The following is a 13,201-nucleotide window of genomic DNA, read 5'->3' on the forward strand; positions in this document are numbered from 1 at the left end:
GGCCACGGCGAAAAGGCATATAGAAGCTTGCCTTCCGGTCACTCCTACACAAGGGCATCAATACCTGAAAACTTCAGATCTCTCCTGCAATTGAAGAAACGAGGAACCTTCACATTGTGTGTTGTCACCAGCAGGCCTAGAAACAAGAGGTCCCAGTGTCTACTATGAGCTGGAATGCTTCATTGTACCATTCCCCTTCTCCTGGATCCAGACTCTGTCTGCTGAGAAAGTTGGCTCTTAGACTGTCGATTCCTGCAATGTGTGAGGCTGAGATCTCCTGAAGATGTACTTCCGTCCAGTCCATAAGTTGGGCTATTTCCTGTGACACTTGCTGGCTCTTGGTTCCTCCCTGTCAATTGATGTAAGCCACTGTTGTCGCATTGTCTGATATTATTCGAACCACTCGACCCTGCAAGCAGTCAAAGAATCGCAAGCATGTCAACCAAATAGCACGGGCTTCCAGCCAATTGATGCTTCAGAGGTACTTCTCTTTACGCCAACGTCCCTGCACTGTCAATTCCTGATGGTGAGCCTTTAAACCTTGGAGGCTCGTATCTATTGTGCATAGTAGCCAGTAGGGTTGTGAATCGGGCTTTGGACGATTGAAAATATCGTCGATATTTTCAAAATCGTCAGAAATCGGGGGCTCCCCGAAACGATAGGAAAACCCCACAATATTGATCGTGGGGGTTCTCTTATCGTTTTGGGGGAGGGCGGGAAAAATGGCACACAAAAATAACCCCTAAACCCACCCGACCCTTTAAAACTAATCCCTTTGCTTCCCCCACCCACCCGACCCCCCAAAAAAACTTTACAGGTACATGGTGGTCCAGTGGGGGTCCCGGGAGCGATCTCCTGCTCCCGGATCGGCTGCCACTAATCGAAATGGCACCGATGGCCCTTTGCCCTTACCATGTGACAGGGTATCCGTGCCATTGGCTGGCCCCTGTCACATGGTAGGAGCACTGGATGGCCCACGCCATTTTTAAAGATGGCGCGGGCCATCTTCTTAGCAATCACTGTCTGATTGCTAAGAAAAGGCCAGGTTTTCAGGTTGTCCATAATAAATATGCATGACAGTGGAGGCAGTGCATGCAAATGTATTTATGCATTTTCATTATCGATAGCCTGAAAACCTAACCTGTTTACAGCACTCGAGTTTCCTAATCTCTGAACCTACCAAAAGAGATTTCAGAAACTGCACCTCATTAGAATAGAAATACTCATCCATCGTTTTACACATCTCTTGAATTTACATAATTTATCAATGCCTCTTTTGAAAAAAATAAATAAAATTTAAAAAATAATTGACTGGGGACATCACGGTTGTGCTGCAGATGATTATGACACACCACACAGAGCTAGAGGAGACACATTTGTCTCTAAACACAGGAGAGATCATCAGTGCTATTAGATTTTTAGTGCAGTAACTGATATAAAATAAATTGTCATTTCAGAAACAGATGACTATAATTTTGGGCTAAGGAAGCATTTGTTAGCTGATGTTATAAAAGACACTATTATGCTGCTGCAGTGACAAGATTGTCTGCTTCACCATTCTATAAAACTGTAAGAAAAACAAACAAAGGAATGAGCTCCATCCATTTCTTACTGCAAAATCTATTTTATGATTATGAAACAATAAATTGCATATTTCTGCAAGGCAGCCTTCAAAGCAAGGTTTAATATCATAGGTAAAATGCTTAAACTTTGATTTCTTACTACATGCGGCGACCCCTTGGGGGTCTCTCTCCACTAGTTGACCTTAGATTTAGAGCTAGGGTATAGGAGTTAGAAGAGGCATGTACCATGTCCTACAGCACCCTTGAAAGGTTGCCTATAATGGTGAGCTCTTGTCTGCTCAAAGGCAAGCAGAGCGAGAAATCAGTGTGGCATTTTTAGTTAGCAGACTGAGTGTAAAGAATGATTTCTTTTTTCCCTTGGTCCCCTAATTTCTGGTGGGTTAAGCCTCATGACCTGGTGTCCCCAGGTTAGGAAGGAGGCAGTCTACCTCTCTGGTCCACAACCTGGCTAGAGAGGTTGCCTTAATTTTGCAGCGTGTAGTGGATTTTTTTTTTACTTTGACTTTTTGGTGTTTTCTGGATCTTCTTGTCCTTGCTCAAGGATGGGAAAATTCCCCTGCCTTTGAGAAGGATTAGGATGAGATAAGCTCTTTTTATTCCATCTCACACCTAGTGGATGGATGGGGTGACTCTCTTCTAGTGACTGAATATTTTGTTGAAGATTTTTCCTTTTTCTTTTTCAGGAAGAAGTTTGCTGTCACCCTTCATACCCAAGAGTGGGTAAAATAAAAGAGTTTATTTTTCCCTGCTGCCCTGCACTTTTCATCCTAAAAGATGTCAAGTTTCCATCTGTAGAGGAGACATGAGAGTAAGAAGTTTTGTTCTTCAGGAGACCCCCACTATAGTCTCTGCCCTGGGAGAAGCGAAAAAGATTGGAAGTTTGAAGAATCTGAAGTACACCTGCACCTCAGATATTGTTGGGAAGGGAATACAACTTTATCTAAGGGGCCTCTGGCCCTGAAGTGTGAGACAGTTTCAGGACCCAGTACCAAGGGGCACATTCATGGTTAGAGGAGCATGTTTGGAAAATAACTTTGGAACATGGATGTAATCAGAATCAAGTGCGTATGGTGCCAGTTAATTATTTTGGAAGATCTGCAATAAAGTTTGAGTTGGAACACTCCATTCAGTGTCTAGACTAGTTGCTTTGGCTCTTACAATGCTTAAATTTATATTCTCGGAGATTTACACACCCACAGCACAAGCCACCTCCTACACCTTGGCCTCTGGAGGTCTATCCTACCCTCCCCCATTCGGAGAATACATGCCCCTGGGCTGCTGGATTGTACAAGGACTTAGAGCCGAGATCAAGTGTGACCCCTGCACTTCGACACTGCACAAGAAGAGGGGCTATATATATAAAAATTTTGATCATTTCGATGAGCATAGTCATTTTTCATCAATGGCATTGCAGTTTCTCTTTGCCTGTCTCCTCTGACATATTCCAAAGTAAAAAAAAATACTTATGAAGCCATAAAGACAGATCATCAACCTACCACTTAGCACAACTGTGTTGATTTAGGCAGATAATATATATTTTAATAAATAAATAAATAAGGTATATCTACGACCAATGATCTCGCTATATCAAAAATTGTAATTCAAATAATCATGTATGCAAAATGCTAAAGACATCCTATTGTTTCACACACATATAATAATCCTTTGGTTAATGATTTAAATTGGAGTTATTATATGCAACATAAGTGCCCTCACTTAAATGGGGTGCAAGTGATTATCAAAATCATATACCCCAGAAAATTGTTTTTTTGTGTGTTAGATAACCTTCTCTTTGTGAAAAACATGAACATAAAGTATTTTTATACTTCACCCATCATGCTCATCAGCAGGCATGCAAATATGTGTGAAAAAGTGGGATATTTTGAGTATTCTTTATATGGTTATTTGATTTAGAATTTTTTTTTTGTTGCAAATTTTAATTTAAATAACGGGTGGGGAGGGGGGGGTGAACCTAAGAAAACAATCACAGAAAACGTATGAGCCCAATACGATAAAGCACCCGCAGCAAACTATCCTAATCCATATAATACATTTCCTTAACTTATAACTCCTGCCAGGTTCTTGTGGCCTGGTTTGGCCTCTGTTGGAAACAGGATGCTGGGTTTGATGGACCCTTGGTCTGACCCAGTATGGCAATTTCTTATGATTTCCCCTGAAGGAAAATCTTAAATGCTCAGGATCAGTATGGGGCAGATTTTCAAAGACCTACGCACGTAAATCCAGGTAGGTGAAATGGAAGAACAGTGGGCCAAACTAAAGGGGTATAAACCACAACAAGTGCAGTAAATATTTCTTAGTTCATATTTACTCTAATATATTTTTATTATATCACTTCATCATTCATATTCGAACAGCAACTCCACTGTCATATTAATGCAAGTTAAGTCGGGTCCCCTGACACAGACCCGTGTTTCGCCGAGGCTGTGTCGGGAGGGACATGGAATTCAAAACAGATCTTTAAAAAAACATATAGCATGGACTAAGTGAAAATAGGCAACAAGATTGACAAAATAGCAACTTAATAGAAATTTAAAGACACAGACATACCAGTGTTTCTCACGGAGATATTTTGACAGGAAGCGCATAGTAAAAAGGAGTACCGAGGTTTTAAACCTTTAAAAAAGGCGCGAAACAGTTGCACCAATCAAACCACAGACATCAGAACCAATCAGAAAGCAGCTTTACAAGCCATACAGGAACTAAGTGAACAAATGCCATTCCATTTCTTTATTGAGTCCTTTGGGGGAAATAGTGTCCAGAATGTATATCCACCTCTATTCCTTATGTGTTAAAAATTCAGAATAGTCCCCACCCCGGGTTGAACAGTCCACTACTTCCAAAACAAAAAAGAATAAATCCAATATGGTGTGTGCGGATTGTGTCTGTGGTTTGATCCGTGCAACTGTTTCGCGCCTTTTCAAATAAGTTAAAAGAAGAACGAGAGGCTGGAAAGAAACCCTCATACAAAACAGAAGTCTCCATAGATCCTAAAATTAAGACTTAGAAAAATAAGAGTAGCGCTTAGGATATTCTGCCTCCTTGAAAGCAAAAAGGTGATCTCTATAGAAAAACACTGGGGACACTACCATTGCCACCTGCCACATGGTGGAGCTGCAAACCCAACAAACACCAATCTGTCTACCCCCAGACCCAATTGGTAAACTCCATTCCAGGTATTAGTTAGGAATAACAGGATCCCTACATACAGGGGCATAAGGTGATTGCTGAAGTTGGTGGTGCACCATAATATTTGCTGTTGACATGTGCCCTAAAACACAGTCCACCCTCCTACATTACCTTGTGAGTACTACTTTATTTGATGCAAAAAGCCTATCAATTTTGTGCTCACAGCAACCCAATCCTTAGAGGGAAAATTAGGTAAAGCCATCCCATAAAATAATCACCTAATCTACTAACATCAGTTACAATAATATATGTGAATGAAAAAAGTATTTTCTGCAAGAACATTCAAAACCATTTTTCTGCATGCAAATGAAATTAATAAAGAGCAAACTTCTATTTAAAATAGAAATGAGAGACCATAATGCCATCAAAGCAAGTGATAATTACCATAATTTTCACAGCAAAAATTCAAGTTACACTTTTAAAATACAGATAAACCCCTCACCATCAAAAACTGTACTGGAAACCAGAAGCCTTATCATATTATTATTCCTCGCAAAGCATCAAGCAATAAAATCAATAGATGTAAAACATCATTCATAATATTAAAACCATGATAAATATAAAGAATAAATGTCAATACAGCCAACAAACATCCAAAAATTTTTAAAAACTTGCATAAATTTAGTCTAATATTTTCCAAGATATCAATAAAATATTTCAAAACATCTGATGAATAAAACATTCAATAATTAAAAAATGTTCTAATATTTCCCCCAAAAAAATAATAAAATGTTTAAAAACAATAGAAACATCAAATTATACCCAATAATTAAAAATAATTAGGAATAAAAAATGTCCTACTCTCCATATTTAGGACCTTTTGATTTCCATTCACCCTGGGATTATCATAAATTGGAGTGGTAGGGCCACACAGTCTACCTCTTCTCTCTCTTATTCACACTCACATACTGTTAGGAATCCTGCCTGCGGGTCCCCCTGCAAGCAGGCATCTTACCCTCCTACTACTGCTTTCCCCGATGCGGCCAGACGCCGCCGAAGTCGTGCTTTCCCATGCGGCTGGAGTCGTGGACTTGCCTTCCTCACGCAGCCCAGAGGCCGCCCATCTTGCCTTCTTCACCGCGGCCGGAGTCGCGGACTTTTCCACTCTCAACGCGGCACGGAGCTGCCGTCAACGTCATCGTCCTCTTCGTGGCTGGAGGCCGCAAGCTCCGGCCTGGATTGGCGGCTGGAGCCGCCCCCGGGGCCTCCTGCAGCAGCTGGAGCCGCTGCCGTCATCGGGGCCTGTCTCCAGGCCCAGCCCTGCTGCTGCGTCGCTGACGTCAGTGCAGGACCACTGTCCACGGTCCTGCACAGCTTCCTTCCTGCTCCTAAGCATGCAACTGTGCCTCTCTTCTGAATTTAAAGGGCCCACAGCCGGATATGCCCTGGGCTCCACCTTCTGACTGTTTCCTGTGCCAGCCCTATAAAAGGGCTGTTCCAGCAGTTCCTCATTGCCTTGCATCGGAGTTACTTAGCCCTGGAGGCTCCTGCCTGCCAGCACTCCGACAGGTCCTTGATCTTCTTCGTGGAGCTCCTCGTTTCGTCTGCTTTGTACCATGTCTTCGTGCCATGTCTTCGAGCCTGAGGTCCCCATCCAGGTGTCCTGGTGTCTTGTCTTTGGATGTCCCACTTCCTGATGTTCCTGGTTCCTTGGTGTCCTTGTTCCAGTGCTCCTGAGCCTTCTGTTCTGCCAGCCGTGGATCTCCGGGTGACGCTTCTCCATCTGTGGAGATGCCGGCAGTGGACTTGTGTCCTGTGCTCCTGAGCCGTCCTGTCTTGCCAGCCTTTGTGGATCTCCAGATGACATCAGCTCCGTTGTCGAAGTTCTGCCTCAGCTGGATTCTTCCCTGCGCTTGTCCCGCTCTCCGTGTGGTCCGTGACCAGCCTCCTCGGGCTGTGTAGGGCGTGCAGTGGGACAGGGTGGTCCGCGACCAGCCCATTGGGTCCACCCGTGAAGATGGGCTGAATAGGGCGCCCTGAGAGACAGTGCCAATGTCTACCTTCCAGCTTCTCGTCTCGTCTGGACTTCAAATTCCTCATCTCATCTCTGATGCCATTGCATCAGCCTTGGTGTCATGTCCTTCGCTTCATCCCTCGTCTGTGATGCCGTCGCATCAGCCTTGGTGTCATGTCTTCGTATCAACCTTGGTGTCATGTCTTCGTGTCAAGGCCTCCATCTGCCCTCATCCTCAGTCCGGCCTGCTGCTCCATGCCGATCCAAGTGGCAGGTCCGAAAGGGCTTGGAACGGTCGGAGGACCGTTCCCCTACCAACATCATCTTGTTGTTGGCGCTGGGAGCTTGCAGGCCCGGCAGAGGGTAAGACCGTGTTCTGCCATGCTGGGACACGTTGCCAACCCTCGGTTCAGTCCTGGATTCGTCTGGGGTCGGGTCGAGGCCCAAGGGCACACTAAAACCCGTCTACATAACAGAATGCAAGGCCTTTCGAGGCCGTTTCGACCCTTACACAACAGAATGCAAGGCCTTTCTAGGCTGCCTCACATAACACTAACATATTCATTCTTTCCCACATTCCCTCATATACATGCCAATGCCCTTACACACACTCTCTCTCTCTCTCCATTGTGCCTGCCTGAGAGAGCCTGTGTGTGATACACCAGGCCCTAGAACACTAATACACCATCCAGTGGGCAAACAAAACAAGCCAGACTGCTACCAATCCCTACACACTAGTCAAAATACTACACCTCTGTCACATATGCACATCACAGACAGACCCTTACCTGATACAGAATAAGGGTCTACAAATTTGAAACAGAATTATGCAGGCAAAACCAGAGTCTATGAACTCTGGAATACTGAAAAAGAAGTATTGTATAAGAATGTATAAGAAATGCACATTCCCAAAGACGGCATATTCCAATTGCTGAAAGGCAAAAATTTTTTTTAATTTACTTTTGTTGCCTGATCTTATTTTTTAATCAGTTGGTACCAGTTTCTTTTTTCCCCTTGTTTGTCTTTTTCTTATATCTTTTTCAGGGCCTCTTTTATTCTTTCTTTTTCTTCTCTCTCCTCCTGTCTTCTTCCCTTCCTCCATACACACACACAGGCCCTCACTCACATGTGTGCTCTCATACACAAACTTTCTCTCTCACATGATCCCACTCCTGAATGTTCTTTCTCACATATACACAGGCTCCCACTCTCATATGCTGTCTCTCACATGAAGGCTCTCACTCTCACATGCTCTCTCTCATGCAAGCTCCCATTCCCACACACACACGCAAGCTCTCACTCTTACATACTCTCATTTACACTGTCCATTACCTGCTATTAAGTTCACTTAGAGAATAGCCACTGCCATTAGCAATGGTAACATGGAATAGACTTAGTTTTTGGGTACTTGCCAGGTTCTTATGGCCTGGATTGGCCACTGTTGGAAACGGGATGCTGGGCTTGATGGACCCTTGGTCTGACCCAGTATGGCATTTTCTTATGTTACACAGAGGCTCCCACTCCCACACACACATACATATCGGCTCTCTCTCTCATATGCTGTCTCACACACAGACTCCCATTCCCCCCTCAAACACACACAGGCTCTCTCTTACATGCTCTCTCACTGTTGCGTTCATGCCTGTTCTCACCTTTGCTCCACCCTCTCTACCTTTGTGGCGACTCCCTTCGGCTCTGACGGACAGATGCTGCCGCGGCTTCTCCTCGCAGCTTCTCCCCGGAATCCCTGGGCTGGCCTGATGCTGTGGATCCGCCATGTTCCTGATGACTTAAGGGCGCGCGCACTCCAGAATTTGTACCGGCAAGGGCACAAACCTTGGGGGCGTCCCCCCGTAGTGATGTCATCCGCTTCCAACTTAATAGGTCTTCGTTTGCTACTTCGAATCGAGTTAGCAAGGAGGAAATTTCTCTGCTGCTCTGCCTCCACAAACTTACCAAGGGGGCCTCACTCTCTCTTCTTGATTTCAGACTGCTAAGACGGGATCCGGTACTCGCTCCTCGAGGCCTACGTCCCTGAAAGCTCAGAAGACTCCTTACTGCCTGGAAGCGATCGCAGACGTGAACACTGTGAGTTCTATTACAGATAGGAATCAGTACTTGCTCCACGAGGGCCTGTGTTCCTAATCTCTGAAGACTCCCTTCTATCTAAGACGTTATCGCAGGTACGGAGATCGTGAGTTACTATTGCAGACTGCAGATAGGAACCAGTACTCGCTCCACGAGGGCCTATGTTCCTAAAACCCTTCACAGACTCTCTTCTATCTCAGAAGCTATCGCATACCTATTTCTGGTACATAACTATTACAGATTGCAGATAGGAACTGGTACTCGCTCCACGAGGGCCTATGTTCCTAAAACTCTCCAAAGACTTTCTTCTATTCCAGAAGCCATATCATACACAGATATTGTGAGTTCTTATTCCAGACTGCATATAGGAACCAGTACTCGCCTACGGCTCCTGTTCCTGAATATACTGAAGACTCTCTGTTGCATAGAAGCCATTACAGATATCTACAATTGTGAGTGTATCATCTACTACTGGTTAGCATACTTTGTCTACTCACTACCTATAGTCTCTCTCTACAGCTCAGCAACCCAGAGATTGCAGTTCCAGTATCTGAGGGACCTCAGCCCTGCCGGGCACATCAACTCACTACTGCCACCTCTGGTGGTTCTACTTCCTGTCTAATAAAGAACTATCTGTGTTTGTCTCCATACTCCAGCCTAGCCAGTGGTCCCTCTCAGGATATCCTCCTGGGGGCACTGTCATCTGCCATCGGCCCAAGGATTCACCAATTTCCACTAAGTGTTTATTCCTTACACTACTAGAGCGGTATCATACAGACTGCCACACTGTGGGAGCCAACCCACAACAGATCATTGACCCCGCCTATGGAGTATTACAGATTGCTAGCTCCTCCCCTTGAGGGAGCAGCATTGATCAGATTACTCACTCCTCCCCTCTGGAGGAGGAGATCCATAACAGATTGCTAACCCCTTAGCAGATTCACAACAGATTGCTAACTCCGCCCCCCCGGAGCAGCGTGATCATCAACAGATTGCTAACTCCGCCCCTCCTGGCGGCGTGATCACTAACAGATTGCTAACTACTTAGCAGATTCACAACACTCACACACAGACACACAGGCTCCCACATGTAGGTTTTCACTCCCATACATACGTACACACTGAGGTTCTCACTCTTATTGCAGACTGCCACTTTCTCACATACAGACTCTCACTCTCACATGCTGTCTCTCACATGCAGGCTCCCGTTCCCCCCATAGACACCCATATTCTCTCTCACATAGCTTCATAATGCCACACAATCATACAAGCTCTCACATGCTCTTTCTCACATGCAGGCTTCCACTCACATATCCATACACTCCCTCACACAGGCTCTCACACCCACATGCTCTCTCTTTCTCTCTCTCTATCACACACACACACACACTCAGACAGGTGCCCATTCACACGCCCTCCAAGCAGGCCCACATTCACACATACTCCCAGGCAGGCTTCCATTCACACACATACACATCCACACCCAGGTAGGTTAAAAACATAAGATATGCCATACTGGGTCAGACCAAGGGTCCATCAAGCCCAGCATCCTGTTTCCAACAGAGGCCAATCCAAGACACAAGTACCACTCACAATACAAATACACCCACACCCAGGCAGATTACTATTCACAGGCAGGCTCCCCATCTGGTCCGGAAGGCTGCCAGCAGCTGAGAAGAAGAGCAGGCCTGGAAGGCCACTGCTGGCTGAGAAGAGAAAGGAACCCGTTCTCCTGTTTCTCCTCACGTGCCTGCCCCACATTATTCCAAAGTTGTGGGGCTAGCACTTCCTTTATGCTGATTTCATGATGCATGAGATCAGCATAGAATATATACTGGCCACATGTGGTTTGAAGGCCGGCACACAGAGAAGCAGGAGAATAGCTTCTTCCTCTTCTTGGCTGTCTGTGGCTTCCCAGGCCTGCTATTCTTCTCAGTCACTGGCAGCTTCCCAGACCTCCAACTCTTCCAGGCCACTGGCAGACTCCTGAACCTCTTCTTTCTTTGGCTGGCGGAGAAATGGGGTCCACTGGCAGCCTCCTGGGCTTCTTCCTGTTCTTGGCTGCCAGCAAGATGGGATCCATTGGTGGCCTTCTGGGCCTCTATCCTCTTGGCTGCCAACAAGATGGGGTTCATCAGCAACATCCAGGGCCGCTCCTCTTCTCGGCTATCAGCAAGATGGAGTCGGCCAGAAGCCTCTAGGGCCTCTTCCTTTTCTTGGTTGCTGGCGAAATGAGGTCTACAAGCAGTCTCTCAAGCCTCTTTTTCTTCTCAGCCGCCAGCAAGATGTGGTTCGCCAGCAGCCTCCTGAGCCTCTTCTTCTTTGCGGCTGCCGCTTTCCTGGATGTGCACACAGTTGGTGGTACACAGTATACACTGATTCAAAATTGATGGTGCCTGTGCACCCACTATCAATGCTATGCCCATGCCTACATAAGCTATGTTGCTTTTGTTCTGCTGTGCTGGATTGTATTGTCATTTTATCATTGATTTTTATGTACTTTATGTACCCAGCTCCTGTGCAGGTAATGAATATTTCAAATAAATAATTAGTAGGGTTTTAATTAGGCAATTAAATTGACAAATTTACACCCATCTTTTTAAAAATAGCAACCTATATGCACAGTTGTCCACCCTGAAAGGCCCCTTAGACCATCCCTGTTTTACTCATTTATATGTGCACGTGAAATGTAATTTACATGCGTATTTTAGATGTTTAGAATATATGGATTATGCGAGTACATGCTGCTTACAGGCATATCAATATATGCTAATTTTTATGTGCAGAACATTTTGCAAACTCATCCCTCAGAAAATATGGACTTTTGTTAGAACAATTGTAATCAAAACAATGTCATCAGAATTGAACCACTATAACAGATGTATATGACAATTAACAGTCAGTGGCTGAACCAAAATGTTAACTAGCTTGCAGAAGATTTAAATATCAAAATAATTGAATGAAAGACAAAGGATAATAATTATACAACTAGTTAATAACCTTCATTTCAAGTTCTTCAAGGTGGATTTCCTTCTCATACTTATTAAGCAAAATCTGTTCCACAACAAAGAACCAATTCTTGGCAAAGATTCAGAATCAGTTTGAAATCTGTAACAAGCTATTATCAGAATTTCAGAATATCCTAAATAATGAAAATGACGTGTTGTTCTATGAGATGTGCAAAGGTGTTCATGCCTTATTAGACAGTTTATTTGTACTGAAAGATGAAACTGAATATTTATTTAGAGTTTTAATGTAACCATTCAATCTGAGTGGATGGCTTCCTGTTTCCAATAAATTGTAGAAAATAACCACTTTTTCAATTTTGATTTCAGTGATAAAATGTTTCCAGCCTTTGGGTTTGGTGCCAGGATACCTCCAGAATATAAAGTAGGTAAACCAATGACTCTCACCAAATTTCCTTCAGCTAAATGTCACAATGCAGCACCAGAAAGTGATTCAGTAATATTGTGTTCACGTCTCAGAATGTAGGTGTTATCTCTGTCCCCTGGACAGTCTCAGTGAGCATTTTCTTGTATCTGTTTTGGACCTTTCTCCCTCCATGGTACAATGTTAGATATTAAATCCACCGTGTAAGTGAAAATTTCAAATGTAACTGTTCAATAAATGTGAGAGCATTGGCAGGCATACCATGAGGCTTGGCTGGAAAGCCTTTGCAGAACTTGAGCAGTTAAGCTTGGTAATACTTCTGCCTCATTTTGACTACTGGAACCCTATGGATTGTGTAAGTGGCAGCCAGGAAGAAGGCCTTGGTGGGTGGATTCAATTTTTAGATGTCAGAGAAGCTAGGTGGGGGAGGTTTGCAAACGAATGCACATCCCTACAATTTAGTCAAAATGAGAGTAATTTTAAAACAGCCCACATAGCGGTAAGGTCTGTATGCACATTGTACATGCTGACTTTACTTTTCAGTTTGCTTTGAAAGTTCTCAGGTAATTGGCTGAGTGTGTTCACATGTTTACGTGTGTAAAATTACCCCTCCTCTTCATAGAATGCAACCTCCAATCATACACTTATGTGCATGCTTCGTCAAATCAAAAAATATAAGAACCCCAATATAAAGCAGAAACTTTAGAATTAAACAATAGAATAGAAATTCTGCTAGAATGGCTCTTATGACATCATGTATTAAAGATGTGAATGACCATCATATAATGTCTGCTGTGTCAATGGCTATTTCAGTAAAGCCTTTTCTGGCACAGGGACCTGGTGTTTATGGTGCAACTGGCTCTTATAGTAAAGCCTTAGAGCACAATATCCAGCTTAATCATCGGTCATTCACTAGAAATGTCCTTATAGTGGCTATAAATAGCTGTGGTTGCAAATATCACGGGATAGTGCACACATG

The 13,201-nt window shown here is 44.1% G+C and overlaps 1 protein-coding gene across 3 annotated transcripts in view; it reads left to right on the forward strand.

The window, feature by feature from the left end:
- CPNE4 (copine 4) overlaps nt 1-13,201 on the forward strand; it is a 988,906-nt gene that overhangs the window by 915,215 nt on the left and 60,490 nt on the right. For all 3 annotated transcript variants that reach the window (XM_029589334.1, XM_029589333.1, XM_029589332.1), the window contains exon 13: nt 12,168-12,222. In XM_029589334.1, coding sequence (XP_029445194.1) covers nt 12,168-12,222 — 55 coding nt within the window. The remainder of the gene's footprint in view (nt 1-12,167; nt 12,223-13,201) is intronic.

This window comes from Rhinatrema bivittatum, chromosome 2, assembly GCF_901001135.1.
Source record: "Rhinatrema bivittatum chromosome 2, aRhiBiv1.1, whole genome shotgun sequence".
Lineage (NCBI taxonomy): Eukaryota > Metazoa > Chordata > Amphibia > Gymnophiona > Rhinatrematidae > Rhinatrema > Rhinatrema bivittatum.